Genomic DNA, 26500 nt, shown 5'->3' with positions numbered 1-26500 from the left:
ATGGAGATTGATGTATTTATTTATTCTATCAACTATTTATTTGGAAGATTCTGTTTGCTTGGTGGGTATACAGTGGTAAACACACACACACATATACAAAAATGGTCTGCCTTCATGGTGCGTTAAATTTATTGAGAGAAAGACTTGAATCCGATAATCATAACACCTAATTAAAATTATAATAGGGGACTGGACTATAATTCATTGTGTCAGAGGACAGGATATGCATGCTCAAATGCACAGGTTCAGTCCTTAGCACTGCCCAAATACCAAGATGATTAGTACTCTGACCTTTCTCTCATAAAAGCCAATCTTTTCAAAGATGTATTGGTGAAAGTACAGAAACCCGAGTATCTCCCTGGTATATGTGATGCTGAGGATTGAATTCTGGACCTTATATTTACAGGTTCAGTGCCACCTCTCAAGTCACAACTGAACTTATGACTGGTACAACATGTATGTGGTACAAGGCATCTGGTACAGGCCATGTTGGGAGTTCTATCAGTCTGGGAGTGCAGACACAATTATTTTCTTATTTAAGCAGACATATGAAGAAAAACCAGTCATCCCTGTTAACAGTAAAGGACATGGTGCTAAAAATAAGGCTGCTATGTTTCCCGGATATCTGTGGTGTCACAGAAGAGACTTGGGAGATCTCAAATTTGCAGAGGTTGTGGGGCAAGCACCCAAACCCACTCTACTCTTCAATCAAATTATTGCCTTTAAACTCTGGCTAGCTTGACTTACTGGTATGACATTTTGGTTCAGGTTTTTATAGCTGCAACAATAGCAGAATTACCTTAGCTTTTATAGGAGTTAGCTAAAACAGGTCAAAGCTGCTTTTATGGCAGAGAAAGGTTTCATGAAAGAGAAGATTGAACTGCGATGCATAGGCAATATAAAAGCTATATGCATTCTTTCCACAAGCCCTGGCTCGGTGCTTCTCTCTCAGTGCTTAGAAACAAATGATTAAGATGTGCTTGTAAAAAGCTGATAAGTGCCCTTTTGATTACATACTTCTTCTAAGGAGTGATAAATCTCATAATTATATCCAGAAAGGGATCTTCGATTTCTCCGGGGTTGTAAACTGCTTCCCTCTTCCAGTATTTTCTGAAGATCCTCTATGAGAATCCTGGATTTGAAATGATATGATGAAAATCAAATGGAGATAATATAAACATCATGCAGTATAAAAAAAATCATGCATCCATGAAAAAGGCAGCAAAGACCGACATTTCTAAAAGTCCCAACTGTCGGGAAAATATTCTTTGCTAGGAAATAATGGGTTGTCGGAAAAGTCATGACACATTTTTGCAGTAGAAAAACACGTGACTTTTCTGACAACCCAATACAGCTTGAATTGTAAACTGTTAGGCAGGTGTTTTTAAATGACAATAAGTACTTCTGACTAAGCAACTACAACTACAAGAACTGAGTAATAGTTAGAAGTCTTTATTGCTTACATACTTGGCACTAAGCTGTTATTTACATATGTTATTTGAGCTCATAATCCTGTGATGTAGATCTAGTAATTTTTTTTTTTTTAACAGGAAATGACTTCAAAAGGACTAAAAACTTGCCGACACTAGTCTGCTGGTGAGAGTAGAATCAGACCTGAATTTTAACTGTGGATCCAAGACTCCAAGGCCAGTGTGACATAATGAAAAATTAAACAGCTCCTCTACTCCCTCTCCACAGCCTCCTTTCTGCTGCCTCTTATCTGTTACCATTTTTTTTTTATCACTGCAAATGTTCTCATGTTCTTACCTAGCACACTGACCCAAGACTCGGGGAAAAATTACTGTCCTCAACAGAAAACTAAAATAGCTAGAGTCAGAAAAAATAATTTCACTGCCTTCTCGTATCAAGAATGCCAAGTTCAGCTTATCAAAGTGAGTGCCTTTGGAAACTGAAGGTTGAGACAGGATGATGGGCTCCAAGGTCACTGTACTGTGTGCTACCAGTCTCAGCTGGAGTCATTAGAGTCCTTGATGAGATAGTTGAGTTAGATCCAGGTTGTCCTTCCCAACGTTCACTTCTCTCCTTTAACTAAGAGTGTCATGAAGTAATGAGCTGCTCACTCATTTGGAACATTAAACGAAGCCAAAGATTACTTGATTTCTATGATTTCTTTTTACTCAAAGGTAGATAGAAAACCTTACTTTCAAATTTCATCTTAAAACCTATTGCTTAAGGGTTTAGGTACTATTAAAAGAACATAGAGATTCTGCCGGGTGGGTGGTAACACACATGGCGCAAAGCACAAGGACCAGAGTAAGGATCTGGTTCCAGCCCCCGGCTCCCTCACCTGCAGGGGAGTCGCTTCACAGGCAGTGAAGCAGGTCTGCAGGTGTCTATCTTTCTCTTCCCCTCTCTGTCTTCCCCTCATCTCTACATTTCTCTCTGTCCTGTACAACAATGACGATATCAACAACAACAACAATAATAACTACAACAACAATGAAAAACAAGGGCAGCAAAAGGGAAAATAAATACATAAAAAAGAACATATAGATTCTGGACAAAGATGGTGGCAGTAGCTTCACTCTCAAGATGAATAACTAGAAACCAGAAGGGCAAGATGGAATTACATGGTTTTTTGGGACTAGAGTGAAGTAGCCTCAGATATAAACAGACTGTAATAAAGAGGACAGAGGAGACCTGCTTCATTGGACAGAAAGTGGGTGGAGAGAGAAACCTGGAGTTTATAATCCAGGTGTGATCCATGGGCTACCCTCCCAGACAGGTATCTTGGGAAGAGAAGAAACTGTGGAGGTAGATGTCACTGACCCTAGTGAAGCCCATGCATGAGTGCTGTGGTGCTCCACAAAGTTCAGGAGCATAGCAAGGAAGATAAATTCAGATGGCACGCTTCCTTTCCTTACACAGTTATTGACTTCTTGAAGTAGAGCGAGTAGATTGCTGAGTCTCAGACCGTAACCTCTAAAGAGGAAGGACAGTAACAATTCCCGAACCATAAACCAGCCTCCATACCCCATCCCCAGCATATTATCTCTTTTTAGTTTTAATTTTATTTATTTAAAAAATTTTTTGCTTCTAGGATTATCACTGGGACTTGGTGCCTACACTAGAACTGCTCCTGTGGTCATTTTAAAAAAAATTATTATTTTTTTTTGTGGTGGGGGATAGGACAGATAAATTGAGAGAGGAGGGGAAGCTAGAGAGAGGAATAAAAAGATAGACAACTGCATAGTTGCTTTACTGCTTATGAAGTGACCCCCATCCATGTGGGGAGTGGGGGGCTTAAACTGGGATCCTTATGCTTCATACTATGTGCCCTTAAATGTTGCACCACCTCCCAGCCCCTCCCCAGCAAATTCTCAATGGTGGCTGAACCCTTCCATGACCTGTCCCCACTCCCTGACACAATAATTGCATCTACATGCTTCCCTATCTACAGGAGTCAACAAAGGCCAAACAAGTCAAATCAAGTGCTACCTGTTGACAAACTAAAAGTAAAATTTACTCTTTAAACTACTACTAATACAGGTAGTACAAACAAATGAATGAGAAGAGAGACATTTAAAGTGGTACAATAGGCAGATCAAAGAATATAACATAGTGCAAATTGAGACCTCAAGAGAATATGAATGCCCATCACAAGGAGAAAACAAATTTCTAGAGTCCAATCTCAAAGGCACAGAAGATTCATCTCCCAGTCAGAGTTCAAAAGTTCTAGAATCAACTCAAATTGGTCAAGTCAAAGTGATAGAAGAGTATTTAGAGAAGGTAATCAAAGATATACCAGAATTCAGAAAAAAAAAAATCAGTGAACAGAGGTAGAAATTGAAGCTTTAAACAAGGTAATGAAAGATTCAGTATGTGACGAACCCATAAATGAGACCAGTGCACTTGAGAAAGATAGGAAAATAGGATAGACCAGAGAGAGGATAAGATCAACAAGATAGCTGAAGACAGTAGTGCCCAAATTATTCACACAAAAGAGAAAAGAAAAAAAAAAACCAGAACAAACAGAAACTAAAATCTCTACAGGAACTATCCAACCCCATTAAGAAAGTCAAAAGAAAAATAATGGTTATTCAAGATAGCAAAAAGAGAGAAATAGACAGAAACTGATTTAAAGAAAATAGTAGCAGGGGCTGGGTGGTGGTTGAGTGCACATGCTACATTGCTTAAGGACCTGGGTTCAAGTCCCCAGTCCCCACCTACAGGGAGAAAGCTTCACAAGTATTGAAGTAGGGCTGCAGGTGTCTGTCTCTCTCCCTCTCTATCTCCCCTTTCCTTTCAATTTCTGGCTGTCTCTATCCAATAAATAAATAAAGATAGTAAGAGAGAGTCTTGTTTCTTAAAAAAAATAGTAGCAGAAAACTTACTTCCGGAATGGAACTTGAGTTCCAATATAAATTCATAGAACTACTGGAATATCTGTTTATTTCAATGCAAAGAGATCTATATCCAATGGCATCATCCTGGTCTCCTAGATACTTTCACCAATATGAAAGAATATTGAGCTGCATAGCAAAAGAAACACTCACCAAAATGAAGAGAGCCCTTACGGAATTGGAGACTTACATGCCATTCATCAAAGGGAAAATAATCAAAATATATAATTCACTAAACCCGGCAGCAACAACAAAACCAAGCCCCAAAGCCTACTTGGATAAAGTACTTAACGTGGAATTTGTTTCTTTTGTTTCAATTTTCAACTTTAAAAGTAGTAACATGGGGCCAAAAGATAGCTCACTTCCATAGTGTGCTTGCTTTATCATGCACAGGACCACCACAGTACAGAAGGAAGCTTTAGTGCTGTGGTGTCTTTCTATCTGAAAAAGTGGTCCTGGAGTGGTGAAGTTTCAGTGACAGCCAAAAATAAAAGATAACACATTAGATGTCACTATCAGTGGGTGGAATAAACTGGTTTGGTAGTTGCTTGAAGTCATGTGATATGTGAGTGATGTGTTCGATTTTGAGTATGAATATAGTCTGTGTTAGTGTTGCCTTTTCCCTTCAATGAATGAAGTTACAGATGAAAGTAAGTTTGTATGAGCTAAATACTTTTGCCATATTGGCAGTGTATGTATTATTATTTTTTTTGGGAGGGGGGCACCGGGGTTATCACTGGAGATCAAGTGCTGACACAATCATTCTTCTACTCTCAGTGAACTTTTTTCTTTTTCATATAGAAACTGAAATAGGAAAAGAGAAGGGGAGAGAGAAAAAGACACTTGCACTTGGAACCCTTTTTCACCTTTTATGAAGCTCCCCTCACAGCAGGTAGGATCCCAGGGAGTGAATCTGAGTTCTCTTGCCTTGTAGTGTGTACTCTCAACTGGGTGCATCACTGCCTGGCACTAGGGATGTATGTCTTAAAAACCAAGTGGGGAGTTGGGTGGTAGCACAGTAGGTTAAGCTCAGGTGGTGCAAAGTGCAAGAACTGGCAGAAGGATCCCATTTCGAGTCCCTGGCTTCCCATCTGCTGGGGAATTTCTTCACAAGTGGTAAAGCAGGTCTGCAGGTGTCTATCTTTCTCTCCCCCTCTCTATCTTCCCCTCCTCTCACCATTTCTCTCTGTCCTATCCAACAATGATGGCTTCAACAACAATGATAACTACAACACAATAAAAACAATGAGGGCAACAAAAAGAAAATAAATAAATATTAAAACATCTTTAAAAAAAGAAGTAATGGGCTATATATTACATGGAATATTACTCAGCAATCAAAAAAGATAATACTATGTTCTTTGGGTCAAATGGATGGGACTGGAGGAGATTATGCTTAGTGAAGAGGTGAAAGATAACTACCAGATGATTTCACTCATATGTGGAATCTAGAGAACTGATACAAATGAACTTGACTAGGAAAAGAAAAAAAAACAGAAGCAAACTATTTCTGTGACTTGTGAGAAATAAAGTTTATCTTTGGGAGGTGGGAGTGTGGGGATACAGAACTCTGGTGGTGGGTGCAGTGTGTACTCTAGACTGTAACTTTCCAATCTTGTAAGCTACTATTGATCACAAACTAAACAATAAAAAAAGAACCAAGTGAACATCTATGTCAGTGTCCAGATTGTGTTGAGAGAGAATTAGGTATGGTCGAGAAAGGTGTGAGTTTGTAGGGTTGATGTAGTTAGAAGCTATTACACTACCAGCATCTTCTGTCACTGCTGGCAGTCTTCAGATATTTCCCCATGAGTACCTTCTTTCCCTTCTCTACTTATCTTTATCCCAGGAAGCTAAGAAAACATGTAAAGAGATTTATTTCTGAATTCCCGATTTATAAAGCACACACATCAACACAAGAATAATAGTATCAAAGGCTTAACATTTATAGAGGTTTAACAAAATTGAGCTGTAATTTATTGCTTTTACAGAGCAATAAATAAGCTGACAGATTTACTCACTATAAACATGAGCTGATAACTTAATTCTACTCTGGTTAAGAGTATTTTCTCACATTTGTCACTAAGACAGTTCTGACACTGACAGCACTTATAAAATAACCACTACTTTCTTAGGAGGGTTAGTATGGAAAGCTATGCCCAAGTGACTATATTCTTCACCAGCTGATAAATGACATATTATTAATATGACATTATGAAATGCACAGAGAATTGTCAAAAGTAATCTGAATGGGCAATTGCTCCTATAAAATATCCATCTTACTGCTTTCTAGTCAACTTTGCTAATTTTTTCAATTTGGGGCTTATGGAATCACTACGGTTGGGTATGTTTAGCTCCTTTGAGGACTACATTCTTGCTTAAAATTTTTTTATTGGGGGATTAATGGTTTACAGTCAACAGTAAAATACAATAGTTTGTACATGCATAACATTTCCACATAACAGTACAACCCTTACTAGGTCCTCCTCTGACATCATGTCCCAGGACCTGAGCCCCACCCACACCTCCCGAGTCTTTTACTTTGGTGCAGTACACTGAAGATGAATACATTCTTAAGCATCTCAGTCTTACTTTTAGAGTTAAAGTCTGCAAGTGCTCTAAAGAGAAGTAATATTTGGATCATTAATATTTATCCATTCTTTTAGACCAGTGTTTATCATGCTGGGCTGCTTTAGAGTCACCTGTGATCTTTAAAAAAGTATGCAAATCGATGGGGTTTACAATCAACAATATTTATACACCTTTCCCATATTTTGGAGCTACTCTCTTTCCTGATCCAGCTTTCTGGTCCTTCTGCCAGCCATGACATCATCTCCCCAGACAATAATTAGGATCCACCTGCATATCAGATTTCAGGCTCAGGCAAAATACAAAGAAACAAACAAACACTAGTATAGCCACAAGCTCTTTGAAATATAACTAAAATATGCCTACTAGCTATCTACAAAACAGAGACACCCTCCCCCCAACTCTTCACCTGCACTATTCCAGCCTTTAGGTCCATGATTGGTCAACAATCTGTTTGGCTTTGTATATTAACTCTCTTTTCAACCACCAGGTTCCAGATGCTAGCAGCATGTCGACTAGACTTCCCTGGACAGACAACCCCACCAATGTGTCCTGGAGTTCTGCTTCCCCAGAGCCCTTCCCCACTAGGGAAAGAGAGAGACAAGCTGGGAGTATGGATCAACCTGTGGCCCATGTTTAGCAGGGAAGCAATTACAGAAGCCAGACCTTTCACCTTCTGCATCCCACAAAGACCTTGGGTCCACACTACCAGAGGGTTAAAGAATAGGAAAGCTATCAGGCGAGGGGATGGGATACAGAGTTCTGGTGGTGGGAACTGTGTGGAGTTGTACCCCTCTTATCCTATTGTTTAGGCAATGTTTCCTTTTTGTAATTAAAAAAATTTAAAAAATAAGTAAATAGATAGAAAAAATTTATGCCATACTTGGCCTTATGTAGATTAGAATCTCTCTGGATAGGCTATCATCAGTTTGACTTAAAAGCCCACTAATGGATTTTCATATATTGTTATGATTAAGAACTACTAATTTGGCTAACACTCTAACCATTAATTTTGACTAACTCTGGAAACTAATTTCTTGGTCCTGTTTCCATATAAATACAACCAAAAGTATATATTAAAACATGGTTGATCCTTGCTTCTATTTCCTCTATTGAGTATGTATGCTGAACATGGCCAAATTCGCTTAGTTTTCAACTCTGCTTCATTTTGGATTGGACTTCCTGTGTTCTTTTATAGGTAGAATTCTGGGTACAAAATTTGGATTCTGACAAAATAGAAAGTTGAAAGCAAGACAGAGGATTTCCTGTACTTATGCTGTTATGACCATGTCAAGGTCAGAGATGTGACTGTTCAGGGTAGTCAGGGGCCTGGCATTAGCACTCAAGAATGTAGCTACCAGCTTCATGGTTTGAGAAGGAGTTGGGGAATGACAGTGCTGGTAGTAGAAAGGTAGTTTCTGGCCTGAACCATGACAGGTAGGAGCAGTCTTCTCTTCTACTTAAACCACTGTATTTTGGGATCTCTTGTGGATTTGTGTCCTCACTCAAATTCTTTTTTTTTTTTTAATTTATTTTCCCTTTTGTTGCCCTTACTGTTTTTTTTTTATTGTTGTTGTAGTTACTACTATTGTTGTTGCTGTCATCGTTGTTAGATAGGACAGAGAGAAATGGAAAGAAGAGGAGAAGACAGAGAGGGGGAGAGAAAGAGAGCCACCTGCAGACCTGCTTCACCACCTGTGAACCCTGAAGGTGGGGAGCGGGGGGTGGGAGTGGGGGTGGGTTTGGAACCAGGATCCTTACTCTGGTCCTTGTGCTTCGCGCCACTTGAGCTTAACCTGCTGTGCTACCGCCCAACTACCCTCACTCAAATTCTTATCTCGACACTCTACCTTATCCCAGCAAACCTCAGCTATCTGGAATTCAGGCTACTATAGACAGATGCAACTGGTTAGGACAAGATTACTAAAAATGAAAGTAGGGCACTAAAGTAAAAACCCTGTGGTGAGGGGGAGGGTAGACATGCGGCTTCCTGGGCCGGCAGGGGGTGGGGGGGTAGGTGGGTGGGATGGGACACAGTCTTTTGGTGGTGGGAATGGTGTTTATGTACACTCTTATTAAAATGTAGTCATATAAATCACTAGTTAATTAATATGAGGGGGAAAATTGATAGTATGAAGTTTTTAAAACACATACTATGTCTTTTATTTATTTATTATTATTTTTATTTAAGAAAGGAGACATTAACAAAACCATAGAATAAGAGGGGTACAATTCCACACAATTCCTGTTGTTAAAATTCGGAGGCTCCAGCTGGCCGGGCTAGCTTCACGGGCGGGTAACAGAGATGACCAGAGACATATGGCTGGGCAGGGAAGCTGTATTTCTTTATTTAGTAACAACGATTCATAAACTAACCCAAACTAATCACCAAACAGAACTCTGTTACCTCTTTCCCCCGCAGCGGTGCCAAACACTCTCTAACTCTCGAACTCTGGAACTCTGGAACTCTCTTGGGGTTCCTTGGGGCGGGGCCAAGCAGGCCCGTGAAACTAGCAGGACTGAACCAATTTTCTTGGCAGGGGGAGAGCTAGAACAACCCAATGTAAAGCATACAACAATTCCCCCTTTTCTTTTTAACTAAATGACCACAGTATCAGGGGTGTGGGGTGAACAGAAACCTCTGTCATACAGGCATTTTTTAAAAAAGAAACTGGCACAAACATGGAGAAACATGTAAGCAAGTAACAAGAACCAGTGTGCTGCCAAGGGAAGGCCTGAGGGGGCCATTTTTTGCCTCTGTGGACAAAACTTTATCATGCTTGCATGACAATGTAAGTGCACTTAATGTCACAAATTATATATTTAAAATGATTAAAGTGGCAAAATTTATGAATATATACATCTCCATATATATATAATTAAATGGGATCTAGGGGTTAAGGCACAAAGGGGGAATACAGCTATGTACAAGTAGAGAGGTCCATGACAGATCTTCCTATTAAAGCTCTCAAAGAGTCAATCCTGCTGTCTGTCACCTTGATTTCAGATTTCTAGTTCCCAGAGTCATGAGACAATGGACTTCTGGTTTTCGTTTTGCTTCTCTGGATGTTGCGCTGGAGATGAAACTCACGGTCTTACACATGTGTGTCATAATCACTGAACCACCCTCTTCATCATATTTGTTTCTTTAAAATGTTATAATGAGAGGGGGAAGAGAGTGCAAAGCACTGCTCTGTGGTCAATGAGGTTTTCCTTGCTGCCCCCAAGTGGTGCTAGAACACAGACCTTCAGCATGCTAGGCCAGTGCTCTCCTACTGAGCCACTTCCCATAGCTTCATTTTCTTTTCTTTTTTTTTTTTTAAAATATTTTTTTTAGCCAATCTGTTGGGGCAGCTCCAGCAGATGAATACAGGGCCTCAGTTCAGTAACAGACTGTACCTCAGTAATCTCAAAATGATTTAGCTACCCCAGTTCTTGCCCTGTTTTTTTTGTCAAGAAGTCAACTTGAAACCAGCAGACTGATGAGGAAAGAATGTGGAATGGTGCCCTTAGACTTTTTTTTTTTAACTGCTTCACTTCTTTTATAGCTGGTTATTATTCCTCCCCCAATCTCATGCACTCCTACTTCCCATATGATGTCATCATTCAGTGCAAAAGAGTCTCCTCAATGTTTCCTTGGTGTTGAGGGATTTCAAACTTTGGAAATTCCATCGTCCTCCCCCCCCTTTTTTAAAAACATTTAATTTAATTTACAAGATGATGGAAAAGAATTATGACAGAATGAGTCATCTCATCTGTCCTATCATTGAAATTACGTAGGGACCTGAAACACGGGGTCACATTATTTCTGCTTTACAGATGACTATAGCTATATGTTATGCACAGTTGTAAATGACAATCTTTTAAAAATACCCTGGTTTATAATAATAGAAGTCAATTAAAATGATTTCTTCCTACCTGCCCCATGGAATTTAATTGATTCTTCTATGCTATTATCTTGGGACCAGCAAAATGAATAATTTTAAATGATTGTTCTCCATAAGGAGATAGCTGACTGATTTAAAGCTCTTTTTTTTTCCAGACTCTATTCTCTGTGACATAATGAGTGATATTTTATTCTGTATCAGTTCCACATGACCTATATTTAATGATAGGAAATAGAGACTTGTTAAAATAACTAGTATATTCTTTTCTACTGAACAATAATTTATGAAGCATGTGAGTTGTTACTGGACACCTATAGAGATAATCGCCAAGTTCTTTCCCACTGGGCACTCAGAATGCCTTCACAGCTACCAAAGTGATTACAGTGTGTTCAACACGAGCAATAGTTTTATGCACAGCTGTAACTCTGTTCTAGCAATACAGATAAAATGTCTTTCTGCAGAAAGCATCTTAATACTTTAATAAGAGCCTCAGGGCAGCATTTCTGTGGATGAGGGAGGGATGCTACCTTGCATTTCTTGGTCCAGCCTTTCACAAACACAAGAGCCTGCAACATCAGCCCATCTCAGGCTTTAGATAATCAGGGACAGTACAAAAACTTGCTAGAATGTTGGGGTAGTTGAGGTTAGCAATTTACAAATAGACTCTGTCCTTAAATTCTCAAAGTCCAAATTCTGCTTAAGCCACTCTTCATCTTTCTGTGTGCCCACTAGAATCCCATGTCTGTTGCAATGATACTTTTTACACTTTTCAGTCTCTTTAGAGAAATGTCTTTTGACCCAACAAACATTGGACTTTCTCAAGAATGCACTATTTTTTGTATTTCTCTTATTCTGTTTTAATTATTATGAAGCCAGAAGGGAATGGACCATGCACTTCTGGACTCTTTTTTTTTTTTGAGCTTCCCTCACAAACTTGTGAAAACCTTTTCTTCTTTTGAACGTCACACCATTTCCTGTTGATTTCCTTCAACTCCTGAATACTCCCTGATAGTCTTGTCCCAGGTGAACATTCTCTCCCTCTACTTCTTGTCTTGCCACAAGCCAAAGAAGTTTAAGACTATTGTGATGATCTCTGGTGGCTTATCACACCTATTTTCTTTTTCAGAGAGGAAAAGGCATCAACACTTTCCTCGCTATTCTGGGGCCATGCTATAGCCTCACTTGTGCACATGGCAAAGCAGCTCACTATCCAAGGGAGCTATTTTGCCTTCCCAGTCCACCTATTCTTGACTGTATCATCCTTAGTGACTTCCACACTCCATTTCAATTCTTCCATGGCTACTTTCAGAACCTTGTTACCAATCATAAATATTCTTTTTTAAAAGATACTTTTATGGATACATGTGTACGTATGCCCTATCTCATGGGACCTGGTCTATATCTAGGTTTTTAGATTTTGTTAAGAAGTAAACCAGCTGAAATGGAATTAGAGAATCCTATGAGAAATGAACAGGGTATCACCCAACTAGTGAGGCTAAAGGGTTGACATTCCAGGTCTGAAGTCTCTGGACACAGTCTGAAGTGAATCATGCCAAGGTGATACACATTGCATTGATTAGTTTGGGATCAGCAGATGCAATATCATTTGTTATGAACTGAGAGAAGCATGCAGGAAAGTGAGCCCTAGGTTCCGGGACTGGGTAAAATATGGGCTTTATAGAGGAAGCGGGAGGTTCCTGCTATCTTAGGGTTTAAGAAGGCAATAGTTATTGCTATAATCAAATTATTTGGCAATTGGATTAACTTCGAAGATCCCATTGTTAGGATTTTCTGTATCATACACAGCATCACCATAATTTATGTCCTTTGCCATTATTTATGTATAACTGTGTATTATAAAGTAACACCACCAGTTGCTTCTATTCTCCCTGGTCTAAGCTTTTAGAAAAGTCCACATGTCAAAGAACAAGTCATTATTAGAAATGTATTAACAATTTGAGATCACTGTTAAAATTCAGTGTGGTTACACATCCGAAGTCTTAAGTGCTTAGATTGAAGGAACATATACTCAGCCTATGGTCTGTGCATTAAGAGATTTGAGACATTCAATCAGTTTTCCCCCTCTCATATAAGGCATAAGTACACATGTATCCATAAGCTAGGGGAAAATATATACCTGAAAGTAAAAGTACACAATAGTCTGCAGTGAGTCAATAAATGAAGCAAGCAAGTAGAAAAACCTAAAAAGACACCATAAAGTTCCTAATGAAATAGTTTCTACTTAGACCTAGACACCCTCCTCACTTACTTCCTATTATACTTTCCTCAATTACTCCAAAGCTAACCTTGTCAGACAAAGTAAGGACTGCAAAAGCTGAATAAGGGCAAGAGACTGGCATACTTTAATGATGGCTCTTTAGTCACTACCAGGCCACCCCATCACCTGGGGCCCTAGTCAGGGAGTCCCACAGAGATATGATGGACCTAGACCTTGAATAGATCCCTCTCTCTATTGTTACTGGTCATCTCTATCAGGAACAACACAATAGACCCCATTGTGGGCCCCATAGGACCTTGCCCTCAATGTGGATCAACAATGGTAGAGAATGTTCCATCCTTCAAATGGAAGCTGGATAACATACTCTGTGTTCCACCTGAGGAATATGGGTCCTGAAATTGGGGCAGCTTGGAACGTTCCTACTCATGACCACAGAATATGAGCTCAGTTCTACAGAGATGCAGAGGTTACACAGGCTTCTAAGCTGAATATGGGCCCAGATAAAATCAATAGGGTCTACGGTGAACAATATTTATACACCCTTCCCATATTTTGGAGCTACTCGCTTCTGTAATCCATCTTTCTAGTCCTTTCTCCAGCCATGACATCATCTCCCCAGACAATAACTTGGGTCCACCTGCATGTCAGAGATCAGGATCAGGAAAAAACTAGCATAGTCATGGGCCCTTTGAAATATAACTAAAATAGGCCTACTAGCTATCTACAAAATGGAGACCCCAAATCTTCATCTGCAATATTCCAGCCTTTACGGTCATGATTAGTCAACAATTTGTCTGGCTTTATATGTTAACTCTTTTTTCAGCCACCAGGTTCTAAATGCTGCCATGATGCCAACCGGACCTCCTTGGGCAGACAGCCCCACCAGTGTGTCCTGGAGCCCCACTTCCCCAGAGCCCTACCCCACTAGGGAAAGAGAGAGGCAGACTGAAATTATGGATCAAGCTGTCAATGCCCATGTTCAGTAGGGAAGCAATTACAGAAGCCAGACCTTCTACCTTCTGCACCCCATAATAACCCTGGGTCCATACTCCTAGAGGGATAAAGAATAGGAAAGATATCAGGGGAGGGGAGGGGATACAGAGTTCTGGTGGTGGGAACTGTGTGGAGTTGTATCCCTCTCATCCTATGTTTTTGTCAGTGTTTCCTTCTTATAAATAAAAATTTACAAAAAGGATTTTTTTTTTCTTATTGAATAGTGACAAAGAAAAATTGAGAGGGGAAGGGGAAGATCGAGTGGGAGAGAGACAGAGAGACAGAGATACCTCTCGTGAAGGTTTCCTCCTATAGGTGGAGACGAGGGACTCAAACCTGGGTCCTTGCACTCTGTTATGTGAGTGCTTAACCGTTTGTGCCACTGCCTGGCCCTCCAATCATATACATTCTACTAAAAACTAAAATGCATTTAATTTACACTTTGTCAATACTTTCTTCTTTCCAATTTGTCATTGTCACACTATACCTGTTGTCAATATAAAAATCTCTGTATCATCTGATTCTTCCATTGTGTTGTCTCAGATGCTTCTTTCTTATACAGATTAGCCCCATGGAAGAATACTTGAACTAGTATCTTATTAGGAACTCCAACTCCCTTGTTACCCTGATTTTTCTATGGTAATCAAAACCTTATTATTATTTTTGCCCCCAGGGTTATTGATGAGGTTCTGTGCCAGCACTACGAATCCACTACTCCTGAGTGGCCATTTTTTCCCACTTTCTTGGATAGGACAGAGAGAAATTGAGAGGGGAAAGGGAGACAGAGGGGGAGAAAGATATACACTTGTAGACCTGCTTCACTGCTTGTGAAGCATCCCCTGTGTAGATGGGGGATCTGGAGGCTTGAACCTGGATTCTTGTACAGGTGTTTGTGCTTAGTACTCGGTATGTTTAACCAAGTGTGCCAGCGGCTGGCCTCTCAAACCTTAATTCATTGCTTCCAGTTTTTCTCTTAGCAATCCTCTTTAATCCTCTGCTTATTTACTTTGAGTGGATAACTTTGCTTCTTTGTCATATAGCAAACTTTAGATTGGTTATAATGATTCTCAGTTTGTAGGCTCTCCCCTCCACAATCAAGTAAAAACTACAGTTACCTCTCAATTATTATAAACTAAGAAATCCTCTGTACTGTTCAAACCAGTTCCCCCATCTGAGCATTCTTTCCTGCATCAGTGAGATTCTCCTTCCCTATTAGTCCCTCCCCTTAACCTCGATGATGCCGAAGTTGCCTCTGCCCAGACAAATCCCCATGCTCAAGCTGCCTCTCCCTGTAGACACTGGTTCTTTCTTTGTTCTAACTTTTAAGCACAGTAAAAACTCTTAAGCACATGTTGTCCTATGTTCTCATCTGTTCACTTCTGTCTTCTGCTTCTAGTAACCTATTATCTTCATTAGAGGTACTAGTTTAACTTCCATTACCAAATTCACAAGAAACAGCTCAGTGCTTTTCTTGATAATATTACTATCGCACCCCACACCACAGATCTTTCAAAGATTTTTTTTTTTTGACTCCTGTGACTACCTTTAACTTGTTCTTTTTAAAAAGATAGTGGGAGGCTGGGTGGTGGTGAATCCAGTTTAGCACACATATTACAGAGCACAGGGACTCGGGTTCAAGCCCCCAATCTTCACCTGCAGTGGGGAAGCTTTACTAATGGTGAAACAGTGTTGCAGGTCTCTCTCTCTCTCTCTCCCCCTCTTCCTCTCCCTCACCCCCCTCTCTTTCTCTTCCCCTCTTTCTCTCCCCCTCTCCTCTTAATTTCTGGCTGTCTCTATCCAACAAATAAATAAATAATTTAAAAAATAAGAAAAAAGTTAGAGGGAGAGGGAAAGAGATCATGACATAGAAACTTCCTTTAATGCAGTGGGAGAGGGGGTGTTGGGCTCGAACCAGGGCTGCCCACACGACAAAGCAGATCATTAACCAAGTGAATGATTTTGCTCGCTTCCACTTGCTCTGTTCTCACTAATGAAACTATTCCTTTAAAACAGACTCTGACTTGGGAGATAGTTCAGTGGTAGAGTATAGAACTTGCATGTATGAGGCCCCTAAGCCAGAGCTGAGCTGCAGTTATTCTGCTCTCTTACAGAAACTATATAAACCATTAAAAATAAAAAAGCTCCACTAAAGTATCCAACATTTTGTTGAACATATGTATTCAGCTAACCAGGAGACTTGAACTCATGTCTGAGTTTTTCTGCCTACATCCAACCGGTTGTGGAATCCAGGTGGTTTTGCCTCTGAACTATTTTTCTGAATGTTCTTATGAGTCCACAATACTGGCCCTAACTAAGAGCTTCACTACATTTTACCTAGACTAAAATTGTAGTACTGTAGTATTCTACTCCCCAGTCCACCTCAAGTACATTTAGAGTCCTTACTGGCACTCTGCAACCGTGTCGTAACACTGCTTGTCAGGTTCCAACAATCTGGCCACCGCTCCAGCATCTTGTCTTTCTAGTCTTTGATTTGTCTTTGCACATTAATAACATCATGTGCCATCAGTTTTCTCCATAAAATTCTGCTGCCCTTTTCTTCTGCTTGCATAGTGCCCCCTGACTAGAATATCTCAAGTCTCTTTATCGAGCAGACAAACATTTGCATAAGACTTTTTTTTCCTTCTTCTTTCTTTCAGTATTTGCCTTGTAGGTATTACTATAACCCTGATCTTCATGCATGCCAGGGTGGTGCTTTCCCTCTGAGCCACTGAAATTCACTATCAGAGAACTGCAATTAAATACAGGGCATATCCAAAGAGATTTACGTACACCTATGCTCATGTAGTGCTATTTATAATAGTCCAAACATGGAAGTAACTCAGATGCTCAATGGCAGGTGAGTGGTTAAGAAAGCTGTGGTACATAGATGCAGTGGAATATTACTCAATTATCAAAAGTGATGAAATAATGTCCTGTGCTTCATCTTGGAAGGAACTTGAAGGGATCATGTTAAGTGAGATAAGGTAAAAGGAGGAAGATGATTGCCAGATGAACTTAAGAAATAAAGAGAAGAAAGTGAAACTTGGACTAGACATGGTCTGTTGCAGCAAGGTCAAAGATGTGCATGTGTGTGTGTGTGTGTGTGTTTTGAATAGGTACTGGGAAACTAGTGTATAGTTGTTGGTAGGAGTGGTACAGAGACACTTATCATGGAAGAATGAGAGATTGTACCTATGTGACAACAACTGTCTTGTAAATCATTATTTCCCTAATAAAGTAAAAAAAAAAGAATGAGGTGAATAAAATTGTGTTATAGACATTTTATTTTCCCTGTCAGAAAATTAGAACCAGAAACATTCCTGAAGGTACTCAATAAACAAATGACCTGAATTTTGATATCATTTAGTTAACGTTAGAACAAATGAATTAAGCAAGTGAAAACACATGCTTACTTGTACTGGATGTTGGCTTTCTGTAAGAAGGCCAAAAGGTTCCAGGAAACATTATGAGGAATATGGACGTCAGTAACTGTTCCCGCTGACACACAGGAGATGCTGCTGGGCTGCCACAGGTCCACCTATAGTGCAGGAACCAACCTATAATTCACATTCAGTGTAGGTGGGGAACGATCCATGTCACAATGTCAAACGCATTATCTTGTTTGCATATATTTAAACCAAACATATTTTGGAATTAGACTCAGTGCTTGCAAAGTTAGGGTGAAACTCCAGCTTGAGTTCCTTGTCCATATTACATCACACACGCACATAGAATTTGATAGTAATTGATATCTAGTATTTTCTTTCTTTTTAAAAATATTTAAAAATTATCTTTATTTATTGGATAGAGACAGCCAGAAATCAAAAGGCAAAGGGGAGATGGAGAGGAAGAGAAAAAGAGAGACATCTGCAGTACTCCTTCACCATTTGCAAAGCTTTCCCCCTGCAGATGGGGACTGGGGGCTCGAACCCAGGTCCTTGTGCATTATAACATGTGCACTCAGCTAGGTGCACTACTACCCAGCCCCGTAAGTAGTATTTTCAAGACCAACATATTAAACTACAAGGTGAAGATGAGAGAAAATATCTTTAAGTATGATTTTGCTATTATACTTGCTAACTGCACAAAAATTTAAGTAATTACAGAGACGTGAAAGATATGTGACTCTTTTTAATTTTTTTTCCTCCAGGGTTATTGCTGGGCTCGGTGCCTGCACCATGAATCCACCCCTCCTGGAGGCCATTCCCCCCCCTTTTTTTGTTGCCCTTGTTGTTGTATCCTCGTTGTGGTTATTATTATTGCCATTGTTGATGTTGTTTGTTGTTGGATAGGACAGAGAGAAATGGAGAGAGGAAGGGAAGACAGAGAGGGGGAGAGAAAGACAGACACCTGCAGACTTGCCTCACCGCCTGTGAAGCGACTCCCTTGCAGGTGGGGAGCCGTGGGCTCGAACCGGGATCCCTACGCCGGTCCCTACGCTTTGCGCCACATGCGCTTAACCCACTGCGCCACCGCCCGACCCCCTGATATGCGACTCTTAATCTTGTTTGCTACCCAGGAAATTGTGGCAGCTCAACAACATTTGGTAACTTTAAATCGAACACTCTCCAGGTGCTTCACCTTCCCCAACACATGTCTTCTACCATTCCTGCTCAGCCTTCACGTGTCGACTGAAGCATCCCTCCCGCATGGGGAGAACTTTAAGGCAGGGTAGGTTCCCTTGCTGTAGTTGTTTGAGCACTGAGGTTGTTATGTAACTTAGTGGAATACAAGTTTTCTGAGGGAAAAGGATTTGTTACCACCCCCACGGCACCATATTCCAAGTGCCTAGAATGATCCCTTGTGTTGATTCATAACTCAATCATTATTTGTTCGTGGGTGTGGACGCTGTGCAGTACCCCACCATGTAGGAAAGCAAGACCCCCAAGCTTGTAGCTTACCGGAGTGTGTTCCTAATGCCTACTCCAGAGCTCCTCACCTGGCTGAAGCTTCACATTTATAGAAAACATGACAGAACCCAGCGGGGAGGGGAGAGAGTCCTATCTTGTTTCTTTTTTTAATATTTAATTTTTAAAAAAGTATTTATATTTATTTATTATTGTGTAGACACCGAAAGAAATTGAGAGGTGAGGGAGAGAGAGAGATAGAGAGAGAGAGAGGAAGAGAGAGAGATTCCTGCAGTACTGCTCCACCAGTCCTGAAGCTTTCCCCATGCAGGTGGGGACCAGGGGCTTGAACACTGTGATGTATCCACTCAGCCAGGTGCACCTCCACCTGGCTCCTGAGAGCCCTATCTTCTGAATAAATCTAGAGCCACATTTTTAAATTAGGCTCAGTTTATCTCCTCTACATTCCTTTATTTTCTTTCTGTTTCGAACTCTTCTTGCATTTTTGCCTTGTTCTGTGGTGGGGTGTTGATCTCTGATAAACTCTTATCTGATAAAGTTTAGATATTTCATCTTCACTTGGCCTGCTCTCTGTCTAGAAGATAAAAATGACTTTGTGACTCAAGGTAATAATAAAGAGGACAGACACATACAAATAATCCTACAGCTTACTATATAAGCAAGTTATGTTATAGTAGAGAGGAAATTTATTTTTAGGGCAAAGAGTCTACCTGTTTTCTTTCAAGCAAACTCCTCCACAAGCTGTAAGGGCAAATCTGACTCAGCTAACATGCAAGCCCAGCAGTTTCCGGGAAACAGAAATGTGGGGCTGGAAGGAATTCTTGAGAGGTCACTGGATCCATCTGTCAGCCCTTGGGCAAGGATGTATCTAGGACTGAACCAAACTGTCCTCAATAGACGAATCTACACAACATCTATCAAGTCTCCAAAAGCTGAGAAACAATAACGTCCTAGTCTCTCATGTCCACATTTAACTTAATTGTTGTTACTTTCTTACATTACAGTATAGTTCCTCCCACCCCTTTGATTTACTCTTTAGTGAGGAGTGTTGGGATTCTTGACTTTAGAAGAGAAATTACGTTTGTCTCTTTCACTTCAAATGCTCAAGTTTCCAATCTTTTCATCATCTTTAGGACTTATCTCTTCACCCACCAGAGGATAGGATTTTTTTTTTAATTTTATTTTTTTAAATAAAAACTTTTAAAGTTATCTTTATTTACTTATTTATTGGATAGAGACACCAGAAATTGAGAGGGAAGGGGGTGATAGAGAGGGAGAGAGACAGAGAGAAACCTGCAGCACTGCTTCATCACTCATGTGGTTTTCCCCCTGCAGTTGGGGAATGGGGGCTTGAACCCTGGTCCTTGTACACAATAACGTGTGCGCTTAAGCAGGTATGCTACCACTCAGACCCAAGGACAGGATTTTGATATTAAGGACTGTTGCCATTTCTTTTTCTTCTCTTTCTTTCTTTCTTTCTTTCTTCCTTCCTTCCTTCCTTCCTTCCTTCCTTCCTTCCTTCTTTCTTTCTCCCTTTCTTTCTCTTTAAAGATTTTATTTATGAGAAAGATTGAAGGAGAAAGAGAAAAAGAACCAGACATCACTCTGGTACATGTGCTGCCAGGGATTGAACTCAGGACCTCATGCTTGAGTCTCTAATGCTTTATCCGCTTGCCACCTCCCGGATCACACTGCCATTTCTTAATGCTATTGAGGGAAGATGAAGAAATACTGCTGGATTCAGAGTAGAACTACAGAAACCAAAACCTAAAATAACATGAATTGCCACTCCAAAACAGTGCTATTTTGAGGGATCCATGTAAAATAAGGATCCCTACCCACCTAACAGTTCTGAGTAGTTTCCTCATAGGAAATTCCATCGAAGTAACAGAGGATAGCATGACCTGAAGTGGGCTCCCGAGGGGACTGACATCATCAGAAAGCTGCTGATTTAGAGCAGGGGAGGGGGGACATCCGGCTTGTGTACTGAGATCATTTGGTCTTCCCCTGCCAAGATAACTGCAGGAGGAACTAGAAAGTCAATAAATCTAGGAGCTTTATTCATAGTAACATTAAGTGCCTTTTTTTTTTTTTTTAAATACCAGAGTGCTACTCAGCTCTGGCTTATGGTGGTGGTAGCAGTGGTGGTGGTATGTGTGTGTGCAGGGTGGTGTCTGAGCCCAAGATTTGAGTCTCAGGAATGAAAACCTCTTTGCATAACCTTTATGCTATCTCCCCATTAAGTGCCAATTTTTAAATTGATAGTTTTGTAACATGTGTGCTCAACCAGATGCCTCACCACCCGGCCCCTTAAATTGATAATTTTGTATAGCCTGCAAATAATGTTATAAATATTCAATGGCCCCTGGCAGAAAAAACTTTTCCCTGCCCTTGATCTAGAGGAAACATTCACTGATAACAACAAAAGAACTGAGAAGTCAATCATTGTATTTCGTTATGAAAGTAGGAATAAATTAAAATGAATGATAAGCTTTTTTCTGGTAATAGTCTGAGGAAAGGGTGCTTGCACTGTAGTCTTGGTGACAGGCACATACCGTATCTAGAGAGATGAGAATAATAGTTAATAGTTGTGTGATGTTTATAAGGTGCCACTCACTTTATACTTTAATACTTTCATTAACACCTTGAAGATAGAAAGTCAGCTCAAGGGAATCGGGCAGTAGCGCAGTGGGTTAAGTGCACATAACTGCAAAGATCCTGGCTTTTACTGACCTGCAGGGGGTTGCTTTACAAGCGGTGAAGCAGGTCTGCAGGTGTCTTATCTTTCTCTCTCCCTCTCTGTCTTCCCCTCCTCTCTCTATTTCTCTCTGTCCCACCCAACAACAACAATAGCAGCAACAATAACAGCAACAAGGGCAACAAAAAGTGGGGAAAAATGGCCTCAAGGAGCAGTGAATTCATGGTGCAGCCATTAAGCCCCAGCAATAACCGTGGAGGCAAAAAATAAAAAGAAAGTCTACTCAGATACATTTAGTGGTTGATAAGAGTCAGATTCATGGGGTGAAGTAACTTTCTCACAATGATGATAATGGATATTTCTAATCTTAGTGCCTATAATTCCCTGATGTAAATCACTCTTTCTCTCTCTGTGCCGCCAGTTATCTCTGGGGTTTAGTGACTACACAAAAAATCCACTGCTCCAGTTTTTCCATTTTTTTTTTGTTCCTTTTGAAAGAACAGAGAGAAATTGAGAATGGAGAGGAAGTAGAGATGGAGAGAGAGAGAGAGAGAGAGAGTGAGAGAGTTGTAGCCTTCTTTCACTGCTCATGAAGTTATCTCCCCCTACCCCACCCAAACTGGTAGGAACTGGGGACTTGAACGGAACGGTAACGTGTGAATCACTCATCTGGTGTCTTCATGACTTTCCAAGATTATCCCATTGTCCCAGAATGAGAAATCCCTTACAACTTCTTGTCTTAGCATGTGAGACTGGTGGATCTTATGCTTTTGTCACTCCAGAACTTAGTGTTTCCTTCCCCCTCTAAACTGAAGTGCAGCATATCAAAGTTCCAGTCAGTTCATATTGGGCAGGTGATCATCAGTCATTTCCCTCAGGATGTGATCACATCTGCAGTGATAAACACCCTTCAAACTGAGCTCAGCCATTCAGGATGATGGTGACAAAGTATTGGAAATCTTTTCAGGATGACCTAAGGGTATCTGCCAATCTCCCCAAGTCTTTGTTGCAAGTTGCCACCTGCTGTTTCATGGAAAGAATGGTATTTTGCAGAGCCTTATATCCTTGGTGGTGGTTCCTCATTTGATGACCTGTCACAAGCAGTGAGTTCAGTTTAAGAGACAAAAGCAGTTTAGCTGTGCCATTAAGAGTATGAACTTTGTAATCCTATGGATCAAGGTGGGACTAAAACTCTGGAAGCATCATACTGTGTAACTTTGGGGGAGGTTTTAAAAGTTCAGAGTCTCACTTATAATTTCATCTGTGCTGTGTTTGTTGTTCAAACAAACAAACAAACAACCACAGGCTTTGTTATAGGTTTAAGTGAAATGATAGAGATAAAGTACATAGTAGAGTCTGGCACAGAGTGAAAGCTCAAAGACGGGATGAAACATAAATATACCCTTATTCTGTTTCTGCAGATTGGAAGCTACTAACGGCGATGAGTGTGTGGTGTGGGGGAGCTAAAGGGTTAATGAGGGTAGAAGACTCAGTGCTGTCTGGTGGTGATGTAATGAAGTAATGTGCTAACACGCACACACACTTTCAACACACGCATACATTCATGAAACATTCATAAACACACATCTCTATGAACATACATACACTATGAATATATATTCATCACTAGATCTTCAATGCTCTGCAACAACTTTGTAAGATAGAGACAGAAGGAGAGAGATGCAAAGATACATTAGCACTAAAGTCTCCTCCTCCAATGTGGGCTTAAACCTCTTTGGCATATATGGCAAAGCAAGCCTATACCGAAATAAACTATCTTGCTGGCCTTATAACATACATTTATTTTTATTTTATGAAAAATGAAACTGTGATTTCATGAAGAATTTTATTATTTTCAAGTATTTTTCTTTTTCTTTCTTTTAAAAAATTTCTTTATTGGGGAATTAATGTTTCACATTTGACAGTTTTGTGCTAACACATTTGACAACATAGAAGACAGACTCAGAAATGTGGTGTTGATTAATGCTCTAGTCTGCAAGAGAAGGACTGAAAACCAGAGATCTTTTAGAACCACTCAGAGAATGACACGTCTATTTGATGTGTAAGTCACATAAGAGTGAAATCATTCTGTTTTCATATTTCTCCTTTCTGGCCTGTTACATTATGAATATTTTCCTTACAATTCTACCCAGCATTGCAGCAGAAGACAAGAACTTATCTTTCTATTATTCTTTTTTATGTAATTGCAATAGAATCGTTTTCTTAATTTCTCTTTCCAGCAGTTCACTGTTAGTATATAGAAATACAACTGATTTTTTTAACATTGATTTTCTGTTCTTAATTTTGCTGCATTAAGTTATTCTAACAGATTTTTTTTGGCATAGGATTAGAGCTTCCTTATATAAAATCATATAATCTACAAAAAACTTTTAAGCCTTTACTGTGAGGTGACTTAAACTGTGGGCTTGTCATATATGACCTTTATTTTGCTAATATGTATTCCTTCTATATGGAATTTGTTTAATTTTTTTTTCATGGTGGAATGTATTTTTTTCAAATGCTATTTCTTAGTCCACTGAACTGATGATATCATTTTATTCTGTAGCTGTAGTATACATGTTAATTGAGTATGTGTTGGACACCTTGCATCCTATTTCACCATTGTTTATGATCCTTTTAATGTACTGTTGATTTGGTTGCTAGTATTTTGTTGAAATTCTTTGTACCTGTATTCATCGGGGATAATGGTCTTTAGTTTTCTTGTCAATAATACCTGAAAAATAAATTTGGGTATCTTTCCTTAAAGAGTTTGATAAGGATTGCCATTAATCTTTAAATGTTTAGTGGGGCTGTCCGGAGAAACTATCAATATCTAGTTCTGAGCTTTTCTGTGTTGATAATTTTTTTTTATTACTGATACAGTCTTACTACTTATTAGTTCACCCTGTTTTTCTGTTGCTTTATGATCTGGTTTCAGTTAGTTGTATGTTCTTGTAGAATAGCAGCATTTATAATATGAGGAAGACATCAGGTAGAGCTCCAGTGTCTGGAAAACCAGCACACAGAGATCAAGCTGTCACGTGACTATAAACCGGCGTGAACTACTCCCTAAGGGTAGTTTCTTTTTTGGTATGCTACTTAGTTCAGGTGCATTCTAGATAAGAGATTATAACTTGAGGTATTCAATCATTAGGCAGGTGATACAGGAAGAAGTACTAATCTTAGGTGAAGTGCAAGGACCAGCTCACAGACCGTGGTTCAAGCCTTCAGCTCCCCTCTTGCAGGGGGTTACTTCACAAGCATGAAGCAGGTCTGCAGGTGTCTCTCATTCTCTCCCCCTCTCTGTCTTTGCTTCCTCCCTCAATTTTTCTCTGTCTTATCCAATTAAAAAAATGAAAGAAATGGCCTCCAGGAGTAGTGGATTTGTGGTGCTGGTGCTGGCACTGAGCCCCAATAACCATAGAGGCAAAAAAAAAAAAAAAGAATTACTATTTAATTTAAAGTTTCCATAATACATAGAGCCATCTTTATAGATATAATCTGTCAAAATTCTTTTTAAAAATATTCATTAACTTGTCTCAAAAGCGATGGTCTTATTTATTCATCTTATCAAAACACTTTAGAATAAAAAGGCAAATGAGAAAATGTTTTTTTTTCTCTAAGGACTATACCAAGTCCTCTTTTCTCTTTATTCTGCACATATTTGTGGGGAGGGTGACCCCTGCCAAACTTCTAATGACTTTTTTATTCCACAGAAAAGCAGAGCAATTTACCTTACTATCATCAGTGCAGGAGGATTCCTTCTCCTCTCTTTTCTAGCATATGCTTTCTCTTTTTTCCTCCTCATCCTTTTTTTTTTTTTTTTTATCTTTTGTCACCAAGGTTATCGCTGGGGCTCATTGCCTGTCACGTGAGCTTAATGTTCAGCTTGGCGATACGAGAATCCAGCATGAAGCCCAGCCAGTCTATCTTGGCGTTACTCTCGATCGCACCCTGTCATTTCACAAACATCTCATAAAATCTGCAGCAAAGGTGGGCGCGAGGAATCACATCATTGCAAGACTGGCCAGCTCCTCATGGGGCGCGAGCACTTCCACACTACGATCATCCTCTCTGGCATTATGCTATTCCACTGCAGAATACTGTGCCCCAGTATGGTTCCGTAGCCCCCATGTCCACTTGGTCGATTCCAAATTATATTCCTCCATGAGGATCATTTCTGGAACCATCTGTTCCACCCTGGTTCCATGGCTGCCAGTTCTCAGCAACATCGCCCCGGCAGATATTCGTCGGGATGCGGCATCATCTAAGTTCATCTCCCACGTCTACGCTCGACCGGACCTGCCAATATACGCGGATATCTTCGCCCACCCTGTCCAACGCTTGACGTCTCGTCACCCAATCTGGTCCCCTACACCTACACTGAACTTCTCTGTTCCAGACTCTTGGAAACAGAGTTGGCAGTCAGCTGAGGTAAAGAACAAACACCTCATCACAGACCCCTGCGAGCGTCAACCCGGCTTTGACCTAGCACGTTATGATTGGGCCCTCCTCAATCGCTATCGAACAGGCCATGGCCGGTGCGTGGCTATGTTCCATCGCTGGGGAGCCAGAGACGACCCGAACTGCCCCTGCGGCTCCAGACAGACTATGACCCACATAGTCAACGACTGCCACCTCTCCAGATTCAAAGGAGGTCTCGAAACTTTACATCAGGCTCAACCTGACGCTGTTGACTGGCTACGGAAGAAGGGCAAACGCTAGAAGAAGAAGAATTGCCTGTCAGATTAATCCACTGCTCTCAGGTGTCTTCCCCCACCCCTTTTCTTTTGTTGATAAGAGACAGAAATTGAGAGCAAAAGGAGGAGAGAAAGAGAGAGACCTACAGCACCTCCCTCCCT

At 40.3% G+C, this 26500-nt stretch overlaps 1 protein-coding gene across 1 annotated transcript in view; it reads right to left on the bottom strand.

Annotated features, from left to right (window-relative positions):
• Window positions 1-26500, bottom strand: part of CPA6 (carboxypeptidase A6) — a 320500-nt gene that overhangs the window by 71614 nt on the left and 222386 nt on the right. The window contains exons 3-4 of the mRNA XM_007527135.2: window positions 17486-17610; window positions 1018-1132 (exon numbers count right to left, since the gene is read on the bottom strand). Coding sequence (XP_007527197.1) covers window positions 1018-1132; window positions 17486-17610 — 240 coding nt within the window. The remainder of the gene's footprint in view (window positions 1-1017; window positions 1133-17485; window positions 17611-26500) is intronic.

Source organism: Erinaceus europaeus, chromosome 1 (assembly GCF_950295315.1).
Source record: "Erinaceus europaeus chromosome 1, mEriEur2.1, whole genome shotgun sequence".
Classification (NCBI taxonomy): Eukaryota; Metazoa; Chordata; class Mammalia; order Eulipotyphla; family Erinaceidae; genus Erinaceus; species Erinaceus europaeus.
Note: the sequence above shows the minus strand (reverse complement) of the source record. Positions and strands in the feature narration are given on the sequence as shown.